The sequence below is a fragment of the Benincasa hispida genome, chromosome 1 (assembly GCF_027475165.1).
Source record: "Benincasa hispida cultivar pf3 chromosome 1, pf3_genome.v1.1, whole genome shotgun sequence".
Lineage (NCBI taxonomy): Eukaryota > Viridiplantae > Streptophyta > Magnoliopsida > Cucurbitales > Cucurbitaceae > Benincasa > Benincasa hispida.
This window is the reverse complement of record NC_143478.1, coordinates 52155124-52175549: the sequence shown is the minus strand read 5'-3', so window position 1 is coordinate 52175549 and position 20426 is coordinate 52155124. Positions and strand designations below refer to the sequence as shown.

Below are 20426 nucleotides of genomic sequence, written 5' to 3'. Positions count from 1 at the left end.
CAACGATGTAAAACTAGATATACGATGTAGACTCAAATGGTGGTGGATCGATGGTTAGGCATGAGTGAGATGGCTGTTGGACAATAGAGTGCATGGGAATGGGTTAGAGAGAGAGACCGAGGATTGGAATGAAGAAAAAGAGGAAGAAGGAGAAGGGGGAGAAGAAAGAAGAAAGGTGAAGATGATTAAATTTTGTTATTTTGTATAAATAGTTTTCCTTATTTTTTATTTTTAAAAATTCCACTAAAATTTATTAGATTCTAAAAGAAAATCTACAATTTTAAATTCTATTAAAATTTATATTGACACATGGGTTTAAAAGAAATCTAACTTTTTTAATTCTCATATATTATATATGAAAATTTTAAATAGAAAAATTAGAAAGATATAATATTGTGTTATAATCCAAAATCACAAAATGATGGTTTGATATTATAATTACACTATATATAAATGTTAATAACCTAATAAACGATCACGTAGCCACAATAAATTTGCCAAAATTTTAATTAAATTTCAAAAGTTTCGATTTTTTTAATTAAAATATAAAATCCTGCTATATACCCCTATTCCTCTTTAATATATTATAGATTAGAGATAGATAGATTGCTGATAAAATTTGTCGTCGATCTGAAGAGAGGTTCGACCCTTCCTCCCGTGAAAGGGAAAAAAAAAAAAAATAAATAAATAAATAAAGGAAAAGGAGAAAAAGAAAAGCCATTGAGGAGTGGTGTCCCAATCTCTCTCACGTTGCCAACGTTCAGCGGGGCCCTTCTCTTCCAAATCTGACGATCTCTTTCACTCTCTGTTTCACCTCTCATCCCTTCCTCCATTGCTCTTCCGTTTTTGGTCCTCTCTCTCTCTCTCTCTCTCTCTCTCTCGGTACGTACTCTCTGCTCACATCTATCTACTGTAATCTTCTCACTGCACCCAACGGTTGCGTTTTTCTATCTACGCTTCTCGCTAACGATCCACGCCAACGCAGAGTTCCTAGGGCTTGGATCGCACCCATTGGATCCTCTCCGATTCGATTCAACAGTTCAGCAAAATGAATGACGCAGATGTTTCCAAGCAGATCCAGCAGATGGTCAGGTTCATCCGCCAGGAAGCGGAGGAAAAGGCCAACGAGATCTCCGTCTCTGCTGAAGAAGTACGTCTTCCTATTTTTCTTTTTTTTTTTTTTTCCTTTTTTTTTTCTACTTCTACATGCTCTGATTTTATTTCCTAATTCTCTTTATTGATAATATATCTACTTCTCGGCGTTGCTCTATGTTCGGTTACGTATGCCTCATAGATTCTAGGTTTCGTATCTGCTATTGTTTCTGTTTGCACACATTGACCATTGAACGGAAGGAATGGAATTTTTTGTTTCTCTCTCTCTCTCTCTCTTTTGTAGGAATTCAATATTGAAAAGCTGCAGCTGGTTGAGGCAGAGAAGAAGAAGATCAGGCAAGAGTACGAGAAGAAGGAGAAGCAAGTTGAAATTCGGAAGAAGATGTAAATATCTTGACCTTTTTTTTCCACCTATAATTCGTTAATTATAGTTTCATTAATCATGCTTCTTAGTGACTTGGTTTGTTAGAGCGCACAGTTTTCAATTGCTGTAAAGATCTCTTTCTGTCTTTGTTTCTTTCTGCCTCAAATATTGTAATAGACGACTAACATCTTCGTGTAATTGATGCTTTATCCAGCGAGTACTCCATGCAGCTCAATGCTTCTCGGATCAAAGTTCTGCAAGCTCAGGATGATGTAGTAAACGATATGAAAGAGGCAGCGTCAAAGGAACTTCTGAATGTAAGCCAAAATGAACATGTCTACAAAAATCTTTTGAAGGATCTCATTGTTCAGGTTAGTGAATTCCAAATATCATCCACATGAAAGCATTACTGATTCTTTGATTTAGTTAAACTTAGAAGTCATAAAATTTGCTGCGTACTGGCTAGTTCTTCTAGTTGTCTGTTTATTACACTTTTAGAGTTCATTGTGAGAGCTACTGATTGTTTATGCTAGATAATAAGGAACTTTAAATATCCAAAACCAATCTCTGTTTCACATAACTCTGGATGGATAAAATTCTCTTATCTGTAAGGCATCAAATTGAAACGCTCATCATCCTGATAAACGATGATTGAGTTTTCTTTTCTCCATCTCTTTGTTGATGGTTACTGCTTAGAATGCATTGTGGAGGTTGATCTTCCCTTTAAATTTTGCTTAGAATGGTTGCGATGGGATAAATATGCTGATGAATATACTAGTTGTTTTATGCATTGCCTTAAGATTGTTTCTTATTCTATAGAGCTTGCTTCGACTAAAAGAGCCAGCTGTTTTATTGCGATGCCGCAAAAGTGACGTTCATTTGGTGGAGTCTGTGCTGGGTTCAGCAGCTGTTGAGTATGCAGAGAAAGCAAACGTTCATGAGCCAGAGATCATTGTTGACCATGTCCATCTTCCACCTGGTCCAAGCCATCACCATCATCACGATCCTTTTTGGTAATCTTGGCTTTTAATATTTATCATTTTTTTTAATATAGAAAGTTCCTGCTTCTGTAAACTTGGTCTGTGATTGGTGTCTTTCAATATACACAGTTATAATTTTATTTCACCATTGGCAAATTATGTGTTATGAGATTTGGAGGTAACTTTTGCATACTTTGCTTCAGCCTGACAGGCATCTTATTTGTCTAGGTGGTAACTAATTACTCCTGCCCTGGGGATGGGCACATATTCTCTTTTTTAAGGATAACTAATTAATCCTGCAGTTTCTTACAAGTGCAGATTGTACCTTTGGGTTTTGACAATAGTGTTAAATACACCATGGTTTTATTTCCAAATCTGTGATTTAAACCACTCTAATATACATTACTGTTACTTTTGATAGAGATAGTACGCATGGCATATTTTACGTAAGTCCAGGTTTACTGATTCTGTTAAGAACTAACAATCATAATTGATATATAGATTCAGTTTATAGAATTTTCAAACTACGGGGGTGTTTAATACGAACTTCAAAATACAAGGTTACAGTGTATGAATTTCAACAGGAGTATAACCTAGAATTTTCCGTTTGTAAATTCTACGCACTATTTTGTTTGAAAAATCGACAATATATCTATAAAGACTTCTAATATTAAGTTTTGATTGTTCAGCTCTGGGGGTGTGGTATTGGCATCTCGAGATGGGAAGATTGTCTGTGAGAACACCCTTGATGCTAGACTGGATGTTGTGTTCCGTAAAAAACTTCCAGAGGTACATTTTCTTCTCAACCATGCCCTATTGTCGATTACTGGGTGCTGATTACATCAATTACTAGTGGGCATGTGAAAAACTCATTGTCATGCATCATTTTGAAAAGATCCACATTTAGAAGATTTCTTGTTTTGCTAGAAGACGAGGCTCAATTTACTATGTTGTTTCTTGTTTTTTTTTTATTTTTATTTTTTATTGTTTAGTTTTATAAATTTTCACTGCTATTAAGTGAGTATTGAATCTCTACATACAAACTTGGAAAAAATTTGTTGCACCATTCCACGATTTGGACGAATCGTTCTCTCATAACATCCTATATTTATAGGTTAAAGACAAAATGTGAGAGAAGCTTTTAGGTTCTTGTCAACTGCATCTGTACGTTCCTCAGTGGGTTATTCCTCTACCGACTGGCCCACTCAAATAATGCCTAGGATGCATATTGTGAACTCTTGGTTAATTAAACCTAGCTTGACAATAAAGAGACTGCACTTTTAACTTTTTGCCATAATCTTTACGAATATAAGCTACAACATGATTCCTTTACTTTATATCGCCTTTCAAAGGTGCATTTTTATGCTTCCCCCAACCTTTTCTGAAAGATACGAATTCTTTATTCTAGGGTTTTGCATTTTTTATTAAAAAAAAATACAAATACTTTATCTGGGTTTTTTTTGCAATATTCCAATACGTCTTTCTTTTTTTATCACCACTTCACTGAGCGATAGTTCGAATATTAGGTCATCATCTAGACAATTCTCGCGGATGGATATCTTGTTGCACCACTATTTTGTCACGACGTTGTTCATATTTAGGGTGTACTAACAGCTGCATTTCTCATTCGCAGATCCGAAAAAGCCTTTTCAGTCAAGTTGCTGCATGATGGACTGGATTCTTCATCTCTATCATGGTGCTTCCTGTGAAATAATTTATGAGTCCAAATTTGGTCTTTGATGCAAATTTTATGTTCCAAATGTCACGTATTCAATAAGTATTACATTCTTTGATTTTCTTTATCTGATAGTTACAATGTTCTTGGTTTGAGCTCTACGGGGAGGTAGGTGCCCCTATCGTCTCGATAGTATCTCCGGTATCAATAATATTCCAGCTTGATAAATTGGTTTCCATCTTCAAGTTGGGATAACCTTTTAAGTATATTTTTGTGTGCACATCTTACAGACCATCGTCCTTATATAATGTTAATGTGACATTTCTCTTCTCAAGACAGTTGTTTCAAGTAACTTATTTCACTTGCATTTAGTTTTGTACAACTCGTTTAATTAAAAATACAATGTCTTGATTCTCCTAGGTATAGTTAAGAATGATTGTTTATTTTCCCCTTTATTCTTCTGCATTTTCTTGAACAATACTTATTGTTTAGGGATTAGATTGTATCAGCTTGTTTGAATGAGAACTAGTGAAAAATGTTTTAACTATTTTTTTTCTATCAAATATTTTTCCTTATAATTTATTTTGATGGGATGCCTGTATCAGCTTGTTTGAATTTAAGATATCAGAAGAGAACTAGTGAAAAATGTTTTAGCTATTTTTTTTCTATCAAAGATTCTTCCAATCTTTGCTAATTGCTATTGAGGGAACTTATTTTCTTTTTCATGTATGCTGATATGAAGTTGTCTTGATCAGGCATCCAATTTTAGGGTTTTTCTTTTTTAAAAAAATTATTTTAGGAAAATATTTTGGACCCTAAACTTTGAGATTATATTAATTTAAATCTTGAACTAATAATTGTATCGATTTAAATCATAAACTTTGGAGATTGTATTGATTTAAATCATGAACTTTGGAGATTATATCAATTTAAATTATGAACTTTGGAGATTGTAATAATTTAAATCATGAACTTTGGGAGTTTATATAAATATAAATCTTAAATTAATAATTGTATCAATTTAAGTCATGAACTTTCACAAATATGTCAATTTAAACATTGAAAAGAACGGAGGATTTAAATTAATAGAATTATGTAAGTCCAAGATTTAAATTAATATAATTATTAATTAATAATTTAAATGAGGTTTAAAATTTTTTTGAAGATCAGTGTAGTTGGAGATGCTTTTAAGTTTGTGGCTCGTATATGACTTAGCGTACAACTTCCACGCTTTCTAGTCTCCTTGTATTTTATGTAATTGAGGAGGTTTATAATGAAGTGGCTCGTGTGCAAAAATCATAAGACCAACATATAAATAGAAAATAAGTTTTATTGACTATACCACTATTATGCTTTTCAATCCAAATCAAACTACCAAACCTTTGTCCAATTGATTTTTAGGAAAATATCTTTTTGTTTCTTATATTCTAGGTCTAGTTTAATTTTGGTTTTAAGTTTCAAAATATTACAATTTTATCAATGGGCTTTTAATTTAATTTCCATTTCGTCCTTGAGTTTGAGAGCCTTACATTCTTACTCTTGACTATTGAGTTTTATTTCAATTTAGTTTTAGGTTTCAAAATTTACACTTTTAACTTCTTTTTTTTTTGGACTAAATACTCACTTTTAGTCTTTAATATCAATGTTTATTAATTAATCTAAAAGAATTGAAATAATTATAATTAATAAGTTTTTACAAATCTTCATCATTTTTAAAGTTAATTTTCAAATTTTACTTAACATTTATTTTTAATTAATTAATTGAAAGTTAATGGAGAGACCAAAGTGAGCATTCACAAGTGTAAAATATTTAAACCTAAGGATCAAATGAATATAAATCTCAAAACTCACGGGTAAAAATATAACATTGAAACCTATGGGCTAAATGGAAATCGAGCTCAAATCATGGGGGTAAATGAAGGATCTCTTATCGAATAGTTCCATGAGCACGTTCGGATCGCTCCGATCTCACAGTGACTGAAATACAAAAATATAAATTCAACATATAGTTATGCAAACAAATCTTAATTAACGGCATGCTTTGAACAAGAAAATAACAAGGGAAAGAGTTCCATACTAGTTGAAGACGTTCTTCACACTTCGGAACTCCAACGTAGCGGAAACCTTTACGCGATGTACCAATGCCCAGCAGCAGCACGAACATGAACGTCGCGGGGACGACACCACCAATAAAGAGCCCCGGGTATTCTCGGAGTGAAAACCCAAAGGGTGGTCTTTGGTGAATTTGGTAGAGGAATGAGGAAAACCAAATCGTGTAGGTGATAAGCAAGTGAGAGGGAAAAAAAGGCGCTATTGCATAGCAAAATGTTTATCGTTTAGGAGAAGCTACACGATCATGTAGGTTTTACTGAACGATCGTTTAGGAAAAGGTATACAATCGTTTAGCAAAATCGACACACTATACGATCGTTTAGAGAAGCTATACGATCGTGTAGGTGACAGTGTGCGATCGTTTAGGTGCGAGGAAGACGATCGTTTAGGCGGAGAGGACTATCGTATAGGCTTTCGATTTTCTTTAAGCGATTGTTTTCTATTCTCAACAACGCGCTCTCTCGAATTCTTTAGGCGATTCGTCAAAATGAAAACTATTTTCATTTTAACTCATTAGTTACAATAACCGACGTTGCCCCACTAACCCATGTCCGAACGTGAATTTTGGAGTAATTATCATATAATTAACCAACTAATTAATTAATAAATATAATCATATTATATTTTTATCCTATAATTTGATATCACATATCTACTATAGTATTTTCTCCTTTACTTGATATAAATCATATTTATATCTAATTTCCTCCAGAACAATGTATCTCATACATTTAGCCAATTATATCATATATAATTAACCAATCCAATTATATCATATATAATCGAACTTTCTCTTGTCAATTTGAACATTTCAAATTAACCCAAATACAGTTCTCGACTTTATCCAAGCTACCCAGGGGACCTAATGGACCTGTGGCTCGAAGCTCCAACGGTTCGTGAATAGCTGACTAAACACTTTAGCCACGAGATCCACCATTCGTTAACTGTCAGGCATTCCACTAAAGACCAACAATTGAACTCTTCTTACCACAGATATATTTCTGTGTCCATCATATATAACCAATCATGAGTACATGACCATTCACAGATGCTCGTAAGTACAGCTGGGCCAAATTATCGTTTTGTCTCTATAGTTACATCTCACTTCTTAAGTACCACTGATTCCTCTAATCAACAATACATCATAGTCCAACTATGTGTGAACACCTCTTGGGCCAAGAGAAGGTGTGTGGCGCCACATCGTTCAAGCTCCGGAATCAACCTTTAAGAGATCTATCTATCTACTTACCCCTGCCTCGGGGAAGAAGTGAATTCTATCTTGTGTAGCTGAGTTCCCAACTCCCAAATCAGACAAATCCCCAAAATGGTAGGTTTGAATCAGCGACCTGGCCACTCGTAACCATACAAATCAAAGGACCGCCCTCAATGGCAGAAGTTCCCAACTCACTCAGGATTGAGGTCATGTTACCTATGGTCATCCTAGTGAAGTAAAGTCTTTATCATGAACGGTGTTATATAACAAGACGTTAACACTTCGTGGTCAGGTCTTATACAAACTTTTTGTATAGAACACCCCTGCTCGCATATCCCCAACACGAATTAGGATCAAACCATCTGTGATATGTCACAACACTTGTGACTATTCCACAAAGCGGGCCGAGTCTGTAACGTTACCAGGATAAGGTTTCCCTCCTATATCCATATACTACAGATCATTTTGGTTATCACTCAAGACATGATCCACTTGTATGTCACCACATACATGCTTGAGTCACATACGGATAACCAGGGATTTTATGTTTATTGGTTTGTGGTAAAGCAAATAAAACAAGCAACTAAGCAAAAATACAAGATGTGAAGTAAATATCATATATTAACAACACAAGCGTTCATACAAACTGTTTACAAACTACAGAACACAAGAATTTAGGGCATCAACCCCAACAATCTCCCACTTTATGTGTGGAAAGATAGAAATAAAATGACTACCATTTTAGGTATAAAAGCCCAGTACAAGAAAATCTCCCACTTGTCCTAGTCCAGCCGTGGGCGATCTTGTAGACCTATGCTTCGTAGGTGGCCCTCAAACACTGTAGCCGTGAGAGCCTTCGTAAACGGGTCAACAACATTGTGCTCCAAAGTGATCTTCGTGATGATCACGTCCCCTCGATGCACTATCTCGCGGATTAGATAATACTTCTGCTCTATGTGTTTATCGCGCTTGTGACTCCTCAGCTCCTTGGAGTTCGACACAGCCCCACTATTATCACAATAGAGAGTAATGGGCCTAGATATATATGGAACAACTTCCAAGTTTGTCAAGAACTTTCTGAGCCAGACGGCCTTCTTAGCAGCTTCGCAAGCTGCTACGTACTCCGCCTCCATAGTGGAGTCGGTGATGCACCTCTGCTTAGTGCTTCGCCACACTACAGCTCATCCATTAAGAGTAAAGATTGACCCTGATGTGGACTTGCGAGAGTCCTTATCAGTCTGAAAGTCAGAATCTGTGTATCCTATAAGAATCAAATCCCTAGAACCATACACGAGCATGTAGTCCCTTGTTCTCTGAAGATACTCGAGGATGTTCTTCTCTGTGGTCCAGTGACCCTGGCCTGGGTTAGACTGATACCTACTGACTATGCCCACAGCGTAGCAGATGTCTGGACGAGTATAGAGCATTGCGTACATCAAACTGCCAATGGCAGACGCATATGGGACTCATCTCATCTCCGCAACCTTTTGAGGCGTCTTAAGACATATATCTTTAGACAAAGTGACTCCATGCCTGAACAATAGTAGGCCTCTCTTGGAGTCCTGAATCGAGTATTAACATCTTGTCAATGTACGATGTTTGAGACAGTGTTAGCACTTTGTTCTTACGATCCCGAAAGATCTATATACCTAGAACAAATTAAGCCTCTCCCAAATCTTCCATTTGAAATTGGGTCGCTAACAAGTTCTTAACTACAGTCAGTAGACCTACATCATTCCCAATGAGTAGGATATCGTCTACATACAACACTAAGAAGACTACTGAAACGTTGATGATCTTCTTCTAGACACAAGGTTCATCAACGTTTTAGTCAAAGCCATACGACTTGATCACAGTATCAAATTGTATGTTCTAAGATCGAGACACCTATTTCAGTCCATAAATGGACCAATCCAGTTTGCAAACCTTTTGCTCTTGACCTTGGGTTATGAATCCCTCGGGCTGTACCATGTAAATGGTCTCCTCAAGATTGCCATTTAGAAAGGCCATCTTGACGTCCATTTGTCAGATCTTATAATTATAATAAGTTGCAATGGACAGGAGGATGCATATTGACTTTAACATGGCAACAGGCGAGAAAGTCTCCTCATAGTCGACTCCATCTACCTGGGTATAACCCTTTGCCACAAGTCGAGCCTTGAAGGTCTGTACCTTCCCATCAACACCCCGTTTGTGCTTGTAGATCCATTTACAACCTATAGGGCGAACCCCATCAGGTTGATTTACAAGATCCCATACTGAGTTAAAGTGCATCGACTCAATCTCGAGATCCATGGCTTTGACTCATTCATCCTGGTCAACATCCTCCATTGCCTTCTTATAAGACAACAGATCCTCAACATCGCCATCTGCTATTATAGCAAGGATTTTCGTGAAACACAGATAGCGAACGGGTGGGTTCGCAACCCTTCTTTCCTCAACTCTTGAGGTGGAACCGACCTACTGGATTAACTCCCATCAACAACTCTTGTTGATGTAGTAGACTCTTCAACAACTCTTGTTGAAGTTTCAGTAGTTTCATTGGAAAACTCACGCAACACGACTTTGCTTCGTGGACTGTGCTCTCTTATATGATCATTCTCTAGGAAATTAGCGTTTGTTGAAACAAACACCCTATTTTTCGTCGGATTATAAAAATAACCCCCTCGTGTACCTTTGGGGTAGCTTACAAAGAGGCATAACCTCGACCGTGGTTCCAACTTCTTGGGATTAGCCTCAAGTACACGTGCAGGACAACACCAAATGCGGAAGTGACGTAAACTAGCTTTATGCCCGTTCCACAACTCCAGAGGTGTCCTTGCAACACTCTTGGAAGGAACACAGTTGAGTATGTATACCGCAGTCTCCATTGCGAAACCCCAAAACGAGTTCGGTAAGGAAGCGTAACTCATCATCGAGCGAACCATATCACACCCCGCTTCAGATTACCCTCTTAACTTGGATGGAATGGTGACTGCAGCAGTTACCAACCCTTTTGCTGGCACTTATTGCCTATCTAACCTGTTAAATTTTGCTCAAACCCTGAATACGTACATATCATCAATATACGAACATATTAACTCAGAACTTAACATATTTACATTACAGGGTTTCGCAGCATTGTTCATACATGAATATTACAACTTAGTAGCCCCATTTAGAATACTAGTCACTAGACAGACACATGTGTACTAACTAATACAGGTCTTCAATTACGCTTCCTTCAACCTGTTTCTTTGAATGGCAGAGCAGCAGCAGAAAAATATTTTGGGAACTGACCGCTACCTGAAAGGAAAGCATTTGAAAACATGAGCTAGAAGCCCAATGAGTGACAATAAAAACATAAATCTCATGCTTAAACTGGAAGCTCGAAAACATAATACTGAAACTAAAATATGCCAAGCAAACGTGTACATAAAACCTTTAAAACCATTGTATAACCTGAATCTTAGTTGAGAATGACCATCCATCGCTCTAATTCCCAATGCCAAGCCATGGCCAGATGAGACCCCTACTTCGACCTCTTCATACTGAACTATGGCTTGGAGAGACCCTTACGTCGATCTCTTTAAATACCGATGGGCATCTCAAGCAACTTCCTCTAAACATAAACATTAATAACTACTCTTAAACACCATTAAACATCATTATTCCCTAATTGAGAACGAGCATACATCGCTTTAGGTCCCATATCTGTTATCGGCCAAGAGACCCATACTTCGACCTTCTTTTGCTGGTATATGGCCTAGGAGATCCATACTTCGGTCTCTCATTCAGAACTACCTACGTGCACGTGGAGTTTTCTATGTACCGTCAACACCTTAGGTACATTTATTCATATACCTTCCTTACCTTCAGCGGCTCACTTATGCTATCAAGTTCTCGAAGAGCATTAAAAGAATAGTTTTCAAATATAGCATAGAAAGCTTTTTAGGATACCTTCCCTACCTTCAGTATCCTTTTTCGTTATGTTTAGGAATACCAATGCATGTACTTTGACAATCTTAGGTATTTAAAACATAGTACATTAAGCTTCATTCAACTTTAGCTTTAACCCCAACACATGCTTCATACTTTGTAACATAAGTTAGCTTAAATCATGTTGAACTAGCTTGTAAAAACCATTAGCATGCGTTAGACATGGAAAACATACTTGGAAAGCTCATACATTAGTAAACATCATGTGTTGATCATGCTTTCAATCATAGAAATAAGTTGCTTGGAATCACATAAAAATTTAGCATGAGAATAACTTTGCAAAGTATAAACTTTATCATTTAGAAACATTAGTCACTCACGGGTCCTTCAAGTTTGCTTTCTTAAGTCTTGATAGGCTTTTCCAATGGGAGTTGAACCTACACATATAAGCATACTACTTAGTGTTTACATTAGCCTTCCTTTTATGCCTACTCAATAAATCAAGCTCACATGCCAAACCATCACATTGTGCCTCCTACCATTCACTTTGAGGGTCGAAAACTTAGCTAATTTGGAGGGATTGGGTGTCAAAAGAATGCACCATTTGATCGCCCACACTCCTCACACTTAGAAAAATTTTGGAGCATCAAACTGCAGATTCAATTCCAACAATTCATAGCTAAATTTCTAGAACTGATCTCAAAGAAATTCTTTCTACAAACTTGCTTAGAATCAAGTTATAAGCATTACTTAAAAATTTCAACTCAAAATTTTCCGTCTTTTGATCTGGAGATTCAAACTTTCATCATCGGCCCCAATTCAAGCAGCTGCCTGCTTGTTCAACAACTTCCAGTTCAAATTTAAAAAATATATAACTCGCATTCCAGACCTCATCTTTCATTCTACAAAGGCTTATAACTAAGTTAACAATATTACCTCAATTTTTTAGCTAAAAAATCTTTGTGATTCGTCATGGAGCTTCAATTCTTCACTGATGGCCTAGATTCACCTGAAAAACGAATCCTTCGTTTTTATTTTGCTCTTTCGGTCTTATTCTGGCAATTTTTCCTCCTGCAGCACAGCCACAGAAAATAGACACATAGAGCTTTCGAATGCCACTGAAATTACATGAATAGCTCAAGTAGTTTGTTCAAACCAATTAAATGAAATCAGCCTTCCTTCTTACCACTGCCCAAAATCCTGCATGAAATCTCCTTGGGCCACTTAGCCCACTAATGAAGATTAATGGTTGAGATTCAACAAATTTTTTCTTTAAATTTTATATCCTAATATAGTATTTAACAATTTACTTGATGGGTATAACATTTTTCTTTTGAAAGAAAAATTCTTAATTTCCCACTTTCTCTATTTTGGGAATTCCAACAAATTTAGTTCTACATTTTAATTAACCTCTCTCCTTAGTATAGTTAACCCACATTCAAAATTCTTCACCAACTCGTGTTTGATTCCTCATCTCCAAGCCCATTACATAAGCTCCATCCTTAGCCAACATTTAGTTAAATTCAGCCGATCAATTCACCCTTCATTCACTTTGCCACCTAGGTCATCTACCACATCATGGCTTTCTTCTTTCTTCCATAATTCCTAAGATATGATTTCATCATAGCTCATTAGAAGATACCACATTACCTACTCTTACTTAAAGTAATTACGGTTCGGGTTTTACAAACCATATCTAACAAGGTCCTATTTCTCCTCTTCGCTACACCATTCTACTGAGGTGTACCCGTCGCTGAGAGTTGGGAAACCATTTTGCTGAGCTACTTTTTTTAGTTTTCAAAATTTGACTTGGTTTTTAAATATTGGTAAAAAGTAGATAACAATAGAAGAAATTTGGAGGTGGAAGTGGTGTTTATAGGTTTAATTTTCAAAAATAAAAATAAAAAACCAAATGATTACTAAACAGGGCCTAAATTTTCATGCCTAAGTTTTCATGAATCTAACAATTTAGACCATTAAATACGATTACCTTTGAAAATTATCAGTGCATTACTCCTCAAACCTATGTATGTACATAGACTTCTTCAAATGTTGGTTTTAAAAAATGACGATTAGAGTAAATGCATGAACAATTCTAACTAAAAGTCTATGTTGATTAATTTATGGAAGTATACGGGTTTAGTGGATACAATCATAAGTTTTATACGATATTTATTTCAAACTAAACATAATGGGAGTGAAATAGATATACAAAGTTCAGGGTTTAAATTTGAAATAATTATTAATTTAGGGATTAATTTGATCAAACTCCTAAGATTTATATGTTTTCCCAAATTTTTATAACTTTTTGTTAGTTATTAGAAAAGTCACTTAAGGGGGTGTTTGATAAATGGGTATGAGTTGAGTTGAGTTGGGTGAGTATTTATTATCCATGTTTGTTAAGCCCATAAAGAAAACCTATGGGTTATTAAAATCCCCTTTTTTACCCCCTCAAAACTCTCCTTTTTTATCCCCTCAAAACTAGGACTTTTTATATTAAGATGGTTGTTTTCAAAACTTATTAGACCTTTTATATTAGAGAAATATTGTTTAAAAGTTGAGGGTTGAGGATTGGATTAATGTAGAGGTCGAACGTTGAGAACTCGACAAACAAAGAAAAACTTGGAAACAATATGTATATTAGGGTTGTCGTAGATTGAAGTTTCGACATACATAACTCGACAAACAAAGAAAAACTTGGAAACAATATGTATAAAGAGTTGTACATAAGTCGAAACTTCAACCCTGGACAAGTGAAATCTCACTAATTTTGTGATGAGAATCTCGCTCTAGAAGGAAATCTCGCTAATTTTATGATGAGGATCTCGTTCTAGAAGGAAATCTCGCTAGAAATGTGGGCTGAATCTCGCTAATTTTGTGATGAGGATCTCGCTCTGGAAGGAAATCCCGCTTGAAATATGGGCTGAATCTCGCTAATTTTGTGATGAAGATCTCGCTCTGGAAGGAAATCTCGCTAGAAATATGGGCTGAATCTCGCTAATTTTGTGATGAGGATCTCGCTTTGGAAGGAAATCTCGCTAGAAATGTGGGCTGAATCTCGCTAATTTGTGATGAGGATCTCGCTCTAGAAGTAAATCTCGCTAATTTTATGATGAGGATCTCGCTCTAGAAGTAAATCTCGCTAATTTTATGATGAGGATCTCGCTCTAGAATGAAATCTCGCTAGAAATGTGGGCTGAATCCCGCTAATTTTGTGATGAGGATCTCGCTCTAGAAAGAAATCTCGCAAGAAATGTGGGCTGAATCTCGCTAATTTTGTGATAAGGATCTTGCTCTGGAAGGAAATCTCGCTAGAAATATGGGCTGAATCTCGCTCTAGAAGGAAATCTCGCTAGAAATGTGGGCTGAATCTCGCTAATTTTGTGATGAGGATCTCGCTAGAAATGTGGGCCGAATCTCGCTAATTTTGTGATGAGGATCTCGCTCTAGAAGGAAATCTCGTAAGAAATGAGGATCTCGCTCATGAAGATCCTCATGAGCGAGATTCTCATTTTTTTTAATGAAAATATGTTATTTCTATTTACTTAACTTTACTATTTGTATTTACTACCAACGTGGCTGCTACTTACTTTCAACTAACACTCAAATTAATTTCACTCTTTAATTAATGAGGTTAAATTAATTTCACTCTTTAATAAATGCACCAAACTCTCTCCAAAAACCACTTCTTTCTCCCTCTTCTATTTATAGATGACTTCCCACTCATACGTTTTATATTTCCACTGTCTTTCTCCACTATATTTCCACTGTCTTTTTCCACGTTTCATATTTCCACTATCTTTCTCCACTAAAAAAGTATGCTTTTGTTGGTTACTCTTTAGTTCAATTTATTTTTTTTGTTGGTTACTTCTTAGTTCAATTTATTATATTTTATTTCTAATCTAACTATCATTATTTTATGTTTCTTGTGGGGTCCAATCTAATTGCACAAATCATTCCTAATTAGTTTGAGGAGGTTTGTTATTTTGAGGTTCAGAGTATCTCCCTTTAGGACTTTTTTTTTTTTTTTTTTTTTTTTTTTAATGGAAATATGTTATTTGTTAATTGTTGGTCACATTTTTTTTTAAATACTAGTTCACAAAATTTTTTATTAATGGTTGGCGACATTATATTTTTTAATCTGATACTTCTCAATTTTTCTATGAATTATGGGTGAAATAGTACTATTATGTAATTTTTTTTATCTAATAATAAGTTCATTTCAATGGGTAAAAAACAATGAGGATCTAGCGAGATCCTCATTGTTTTTCACCTCCTCTGATACTTCTCAAATTTTTTATGAATTATGGGTGAAATAGTACTGTTATGTAATTTTATTTATCTAATAATACGTTCATTTCAATGGGTGAAAAACAATTAAGAGCGAGATCCTCATTGTTTTTCACATCCTCTGATACTTCTCAAATTTTTGATGAATTATGGGTGAAATAGTACTGTTATGTAATTTTTTTTTAATCTAATAATACGTTCATTTCAATTCTTTCTTTATTTTTCAGCTTCAATTGAAATGAACGTATTATTGAATTTTGGTGTGTTATTATCAAGCTAGTTTCAGGATTAATTTTAGTATGTCTTACTATCGTTTCACAATCAAAATTGATTTTTTTTTAAAATTATGTAATTGTAATGAAATGATGGTATTAATATTATAACCAATGTTTAATTTCTGAAAAATATAGTTTCTAATCGATGACATAAGAATTAAAAAAAGATTGCACACCAATATTCATACAATCGGTTCACCAAGTTTTGAAAATATGGAAAAATGCATATTTTTTTCTATATACATCGTTTTAACACATCTTTCGGCGAAAATTTGTTGTACTAGGAACTAGGATTATGACAAGTTTAGATTATTATAGGTACATTGGGCCCTTAAAAAAAAGAATCCACTAGGCCCTTAAAAGGACTTAACTAAAATACCCCCAACCCTATCCTTAGGAAAAAAAAACCCACTAAGCCCTTGAAAATATGTATTTTTAGATTATTATAGGTACATTGGGAAATAACACCATAAATCTAAACTATAACCCAATATGCCCAATACCGATGCTTGACATCTTTTGTTATTCTTTCTTAATCATGAAACATAATCCGTCAAATACCTTACCCTTTCAGGAACAACTTGTGTATCCCTTTTCCTATAAAGATGGATATTGTTGAAGACCTCTTTTCGATCATGAGAATTATTTTGCACTCTCAAATACAGTTGTTCATAACACTAACCACGTTATTGAACAACTACCGAAGGATAGAGAGACAACCGACATATGCTAGGCACTGCATTAGGCAGTTGACCTTATTTCGCCTAATTTACGAGAGTGACTTGGCATGTCGTGAAAGCACCCGAATGGATAGACATACCTTTACGATTCTATGTAATATGCTGCGGTCGACTGGTTGTTTGGAACCAATAAGATGTTGGACATCGAAGAGATGGTTGTGATATTCCTACACATTCTTGCACACGATGTCAAGAATCGAGTGGTACGCAGAAACTTTTTGAGGTCTGGTGAGACAGTTTCGAGATATTTCAACGTAGTTCTTAGGGCAGTCTTACAACTTCACACTGTTTTGTTAAGAAAACTAGAACCGATCACAAATACATGCACCAATGGAAGATGAAGTGGTTTCAGGTACAAAAAGTACTCAATTTTTTATATGAATATGTCATAAATATGAATGCAACGATAATTTTTTTTTTTTAATTCATTTTGATCACTTGAGAGAAACAGAATTATCTAGGTGTGTTAGACGACACATACATTAAAGTGAATGTTAGTGTCGTCGATCGACCTCGATATAAAACGAGAAAGGGAGAGATTGCCACAAACGTTCTTGCGGTGTGTGATTAAAATGGGGAGTTTGTCTTCGTTTTGCCAGGGTGGGAAGGGTCTGCAGCCGATTCAAGGGTTCTTAGGGATACGGTTTCATGACTGTACGGATTGAGGGTTCCAAAGGGTATTATAATAACTGTATACGTTATTTAAACATGTGTACCTGCCACAACACATGTGCATGACATTTCGAAATGTGTACAGGATACTATTACCTATATGATGCTGGATACCCCAATGCTGAAGGATTCTTGGCGCCGTACAGATGGAAACGATACCATCTCTCCGATTGGCGTGGAGCAGGAAACGCACTGACAATTGCAAGAGAATTTTTCAACATAAAACATTCTTCAGCAAGGAATGTTATCAAGCGAGCATCTGGGTTGCTAAAGGGGCGGTGGGCTATTCTTAGGGGAAAATCATTCTACCCAATACAAGTCCAATGTCGAACAATAACTGCATGTTTCCTTATTCACAACTTGATCACAAGGGAGATGGGAATCGATGCAATGCTTGACGTGCCCGATGAGGAGAATTCTGCATCAGTTGGTCTTGATGAGGATCATATTGAATTTGTTGAATCATCAGAGGAATGGACCAAGTTCAGGGATGACTTAGCGGTCGAAATGTTTACTCAATGGAAAAGAGCCTGATTATTCAATGTTCATTGCTTACTTTTCTTTTACTACTAAATGGAATTTAATTATGGAACATTCTAAATATGTCGTGAAAATGTTTTGTGCTAAGACTCTGTGTGAACAAGTTAAATTGGAACATATAATTTCAGCAGTTTATCCTTTGTTTGTGCATGTGTTTAATTTATAGAATCTTTTCATTCAACAAACATATGCATGCAGTATAATGGCAGGTAATGGTAAGAGGTCTAAACACATATGGTCGAAGGTGGAGGAGCTAAGTTGATGGAAGATCTATTGTATTTGGTGAAGATCGGTTGGAGGTCCGATAATGGGACGTTTCGACCAGGATACCTATAACACTTGGAGCGAATTCTGCATGATAAAGTGCCCGGGTGCGCACTGAATCAGAACACCATTGAGTGCAAGGTGAGGAGTCTGAAGAAACAATACAATGCAATATCAGAGATGTTAAGTCAGTCGGGGTTCGACTGGAATGAGGAGTTCAAATGTGTCCAGGTCGAAAGGGAGATTTTCAATCTTTGGGTTCGGGTAAGATTCTAGAAAAAAAATGTACGGATACGTGTTATAATATAAATATTAATAATGTGTATGTGTATCAATGCAGAGCCATCCCAATGCGAAGGGGATGTGGAACAAGCCATTCCCACATTACGATGACCTCTCCACCGTATTTAGGAAAGACAGAGTAGTAGGGCAATCAAGTGAGGACCCATACGAGATGGCAACGAATGCATTCAGAGAGTTTGAAGATGAGATTCGACTTGATCACAGGACTGTCACACCCCTGAGGTTTGCCAAATAGAATCACTATTAAATCAAGATGAAATAGATGAAGAGCCAACAGAGCAATCTACAGGTAGAACGAGTATACCTGTCGAGTCATCTCGAGGCAGTAAGAGGAAGAGGTCATCATTCCAAGTTGAAATGATCGACATCATGAGATCAACTGTTGAAATGCATAGCACACACATGGGTAGACTTGCATCGTGGCAAAAGAAGAAGTATGAGCTGGAGTTCGGGCGTCAGAAGGAAGTAGTAAATGCTATATACAACATTGATGGCCTGGATGAGGATACTCAGGTCACCCTTATTGACCTCGTTGTCACAGACATTCAGAAGACAGATTGCTTTCTTGCAGTACCAGAACACGCATGGAAGAGGTACTGCCTCCGTTTACTAGGAAGAAACATGTAGACTGACCACACCCCTACATTTTGTTAATAATTCTTTTGGATAACAACAAATGGACAATGGACTGTCATGTCGAAAAGAATGATAACTTTTGCATACTCGAAAACATGTACTTTTTGTATTTGTAAATATAACTAATATTATAAGTATCGAAAAGAACATATATTTTGTGAATTTTTTTTTGGATATATATACATACAAACATTCAATATGAAATATATATACACACATTCAATATATATACATACAATATACAATATACCAATTAATTGAGCAGCAATATGAAATATATTTTGTTGGTATGTTTTACCGATCGAAGAGAATTAGAATTATTACAGTTTTTTAAAAGAATGTATGAAAAATAATCTATTATGTTCTACAAATTGAGAAAAAATTGAGATTGTCCAGTTTATGTCATAAATGATTTGAGAAAATACGTGTATATTTGAAAATTAATCAACAATAGCAAAATATAAAACAAAACAAATAAAAGAATGAAATAAAAAACAAACAGAAAAAAATAAAACTAATCTCATTCACAAAAAAAGTGCATAAGATCCTTCAACTCAACTCTGCACAACAAACACAAACAATAATTACCAACTCAACTCAACTCTGTACAACAAACACAGACAATAATTACCAACTCAACTCAACTCTACACAACAAACACAGACAATTTAACTCCCCAGATAATATAACTCTCCAGATAATAATTACCAACTCAACTCAACTCAACTCTCTACTTTTTATCATATATCAAACACCCCATACAAGAGAATAAAAAGGAGAAGTAATATGAGAAAAGATTTTTACGTCGAAAATCCTCTCTACACCTTACATTTTTTTCATAAAAATCCTAAAATTTGGATTATTTCATTCAAAGCTTTTACTTATAATTTTGGACAAAATTAACATTTTCCTTTTTTTACAATTTTATACTATTATTTTGTGTCCTTATTCACGTCAATCCAATTTTTTACTTTATAAATGACATTTATTAAATTCCGTTTATACTCGATTAATGCCAGATTTGTCATAATATCATCCAATTGATTTTACAAGTGTTTGTTTTTAAAGGATATTTTTCTTAATCAGTTATAAATTCGTCAAAAAAATTTTTTTGTCTAATTTTGATGGACTGCATTTAATAAAGAATTATGGTTAAAAATCCTCGTTTTCATCTCTATTTCATTTTTTCATATATCTATATCATTTAAAATAAGTATATATTTAAGGTTATTATATAATATATACACGTGTTTTAATTTTAGTCTTATTTCTATTGATATATATATTCAAAATACTTTGTCATCTATACACATCTATATCAATTATTTTGA

At 35.3% G+C, this 20426-nt stretch overlaps 3 protein-coding genes across 3 annotated transcripts; all 3 read left to right on the top strand.

Moving 5' to 3' along the window:
• Window positions 1-585: 585 nt before the first annotated feature.
• Window positions 586-4466, top strand: LOC120069691 (V-type proton ATPase subunit E-like). The gene is made up of 7 exons (XM_039021475.2): window positions 586-882; window positions 986-1150; window positions 1397-1497; window positions 1692-1848; window positions 2297-2490; window positions 3147-3246; window positions 4091-4466. Exons 2-7 carry the CDS (start codon window positions 1049-1051, stop codon window positions 4124-4126), a joined length of 690 nt encoding a protein of 229 aa, XP_038877403.1. The 5' UTR covers window positions 586-882; window positions 986-1048; the 3' UTR covers window positions 4127-4466.
• Window positions 4467-17427: 12961 nt separating this feature from the next.
• On the top strand, window positions 17428-17886 carry LOC150038531 (uncharacterized). The gene has a single exon (XM_090313507.1). It carries the CDS (start codon window positions 17428-17430, stop codon window positions 17884-17886), a length of 459 nt encoding a protein of 152 aa, XP_090169633.1.
• Window positions 17887-18094: 208 nt separating this feature from the next.
• On the top strand, window positions 18095-19086 carry LOC120069696 (uncharacterized). Its single transcript, XM_039021479.2, has 4 exons — window positions 18095-18101; window positions 18257-18420; window positions 18497-18559; window positions 18664-19086. The coding sequence occupies exons 1-4, from the start codon at window positions 18095-18097 to the stop codon at window positions 19084-19086; spliced, it is 657 nt and encodes a 218-aa protein (XP_038877407.2).
• The last annotated feature ends 1340 nt before the right edge of the window (window positions 19087-20426 follow it).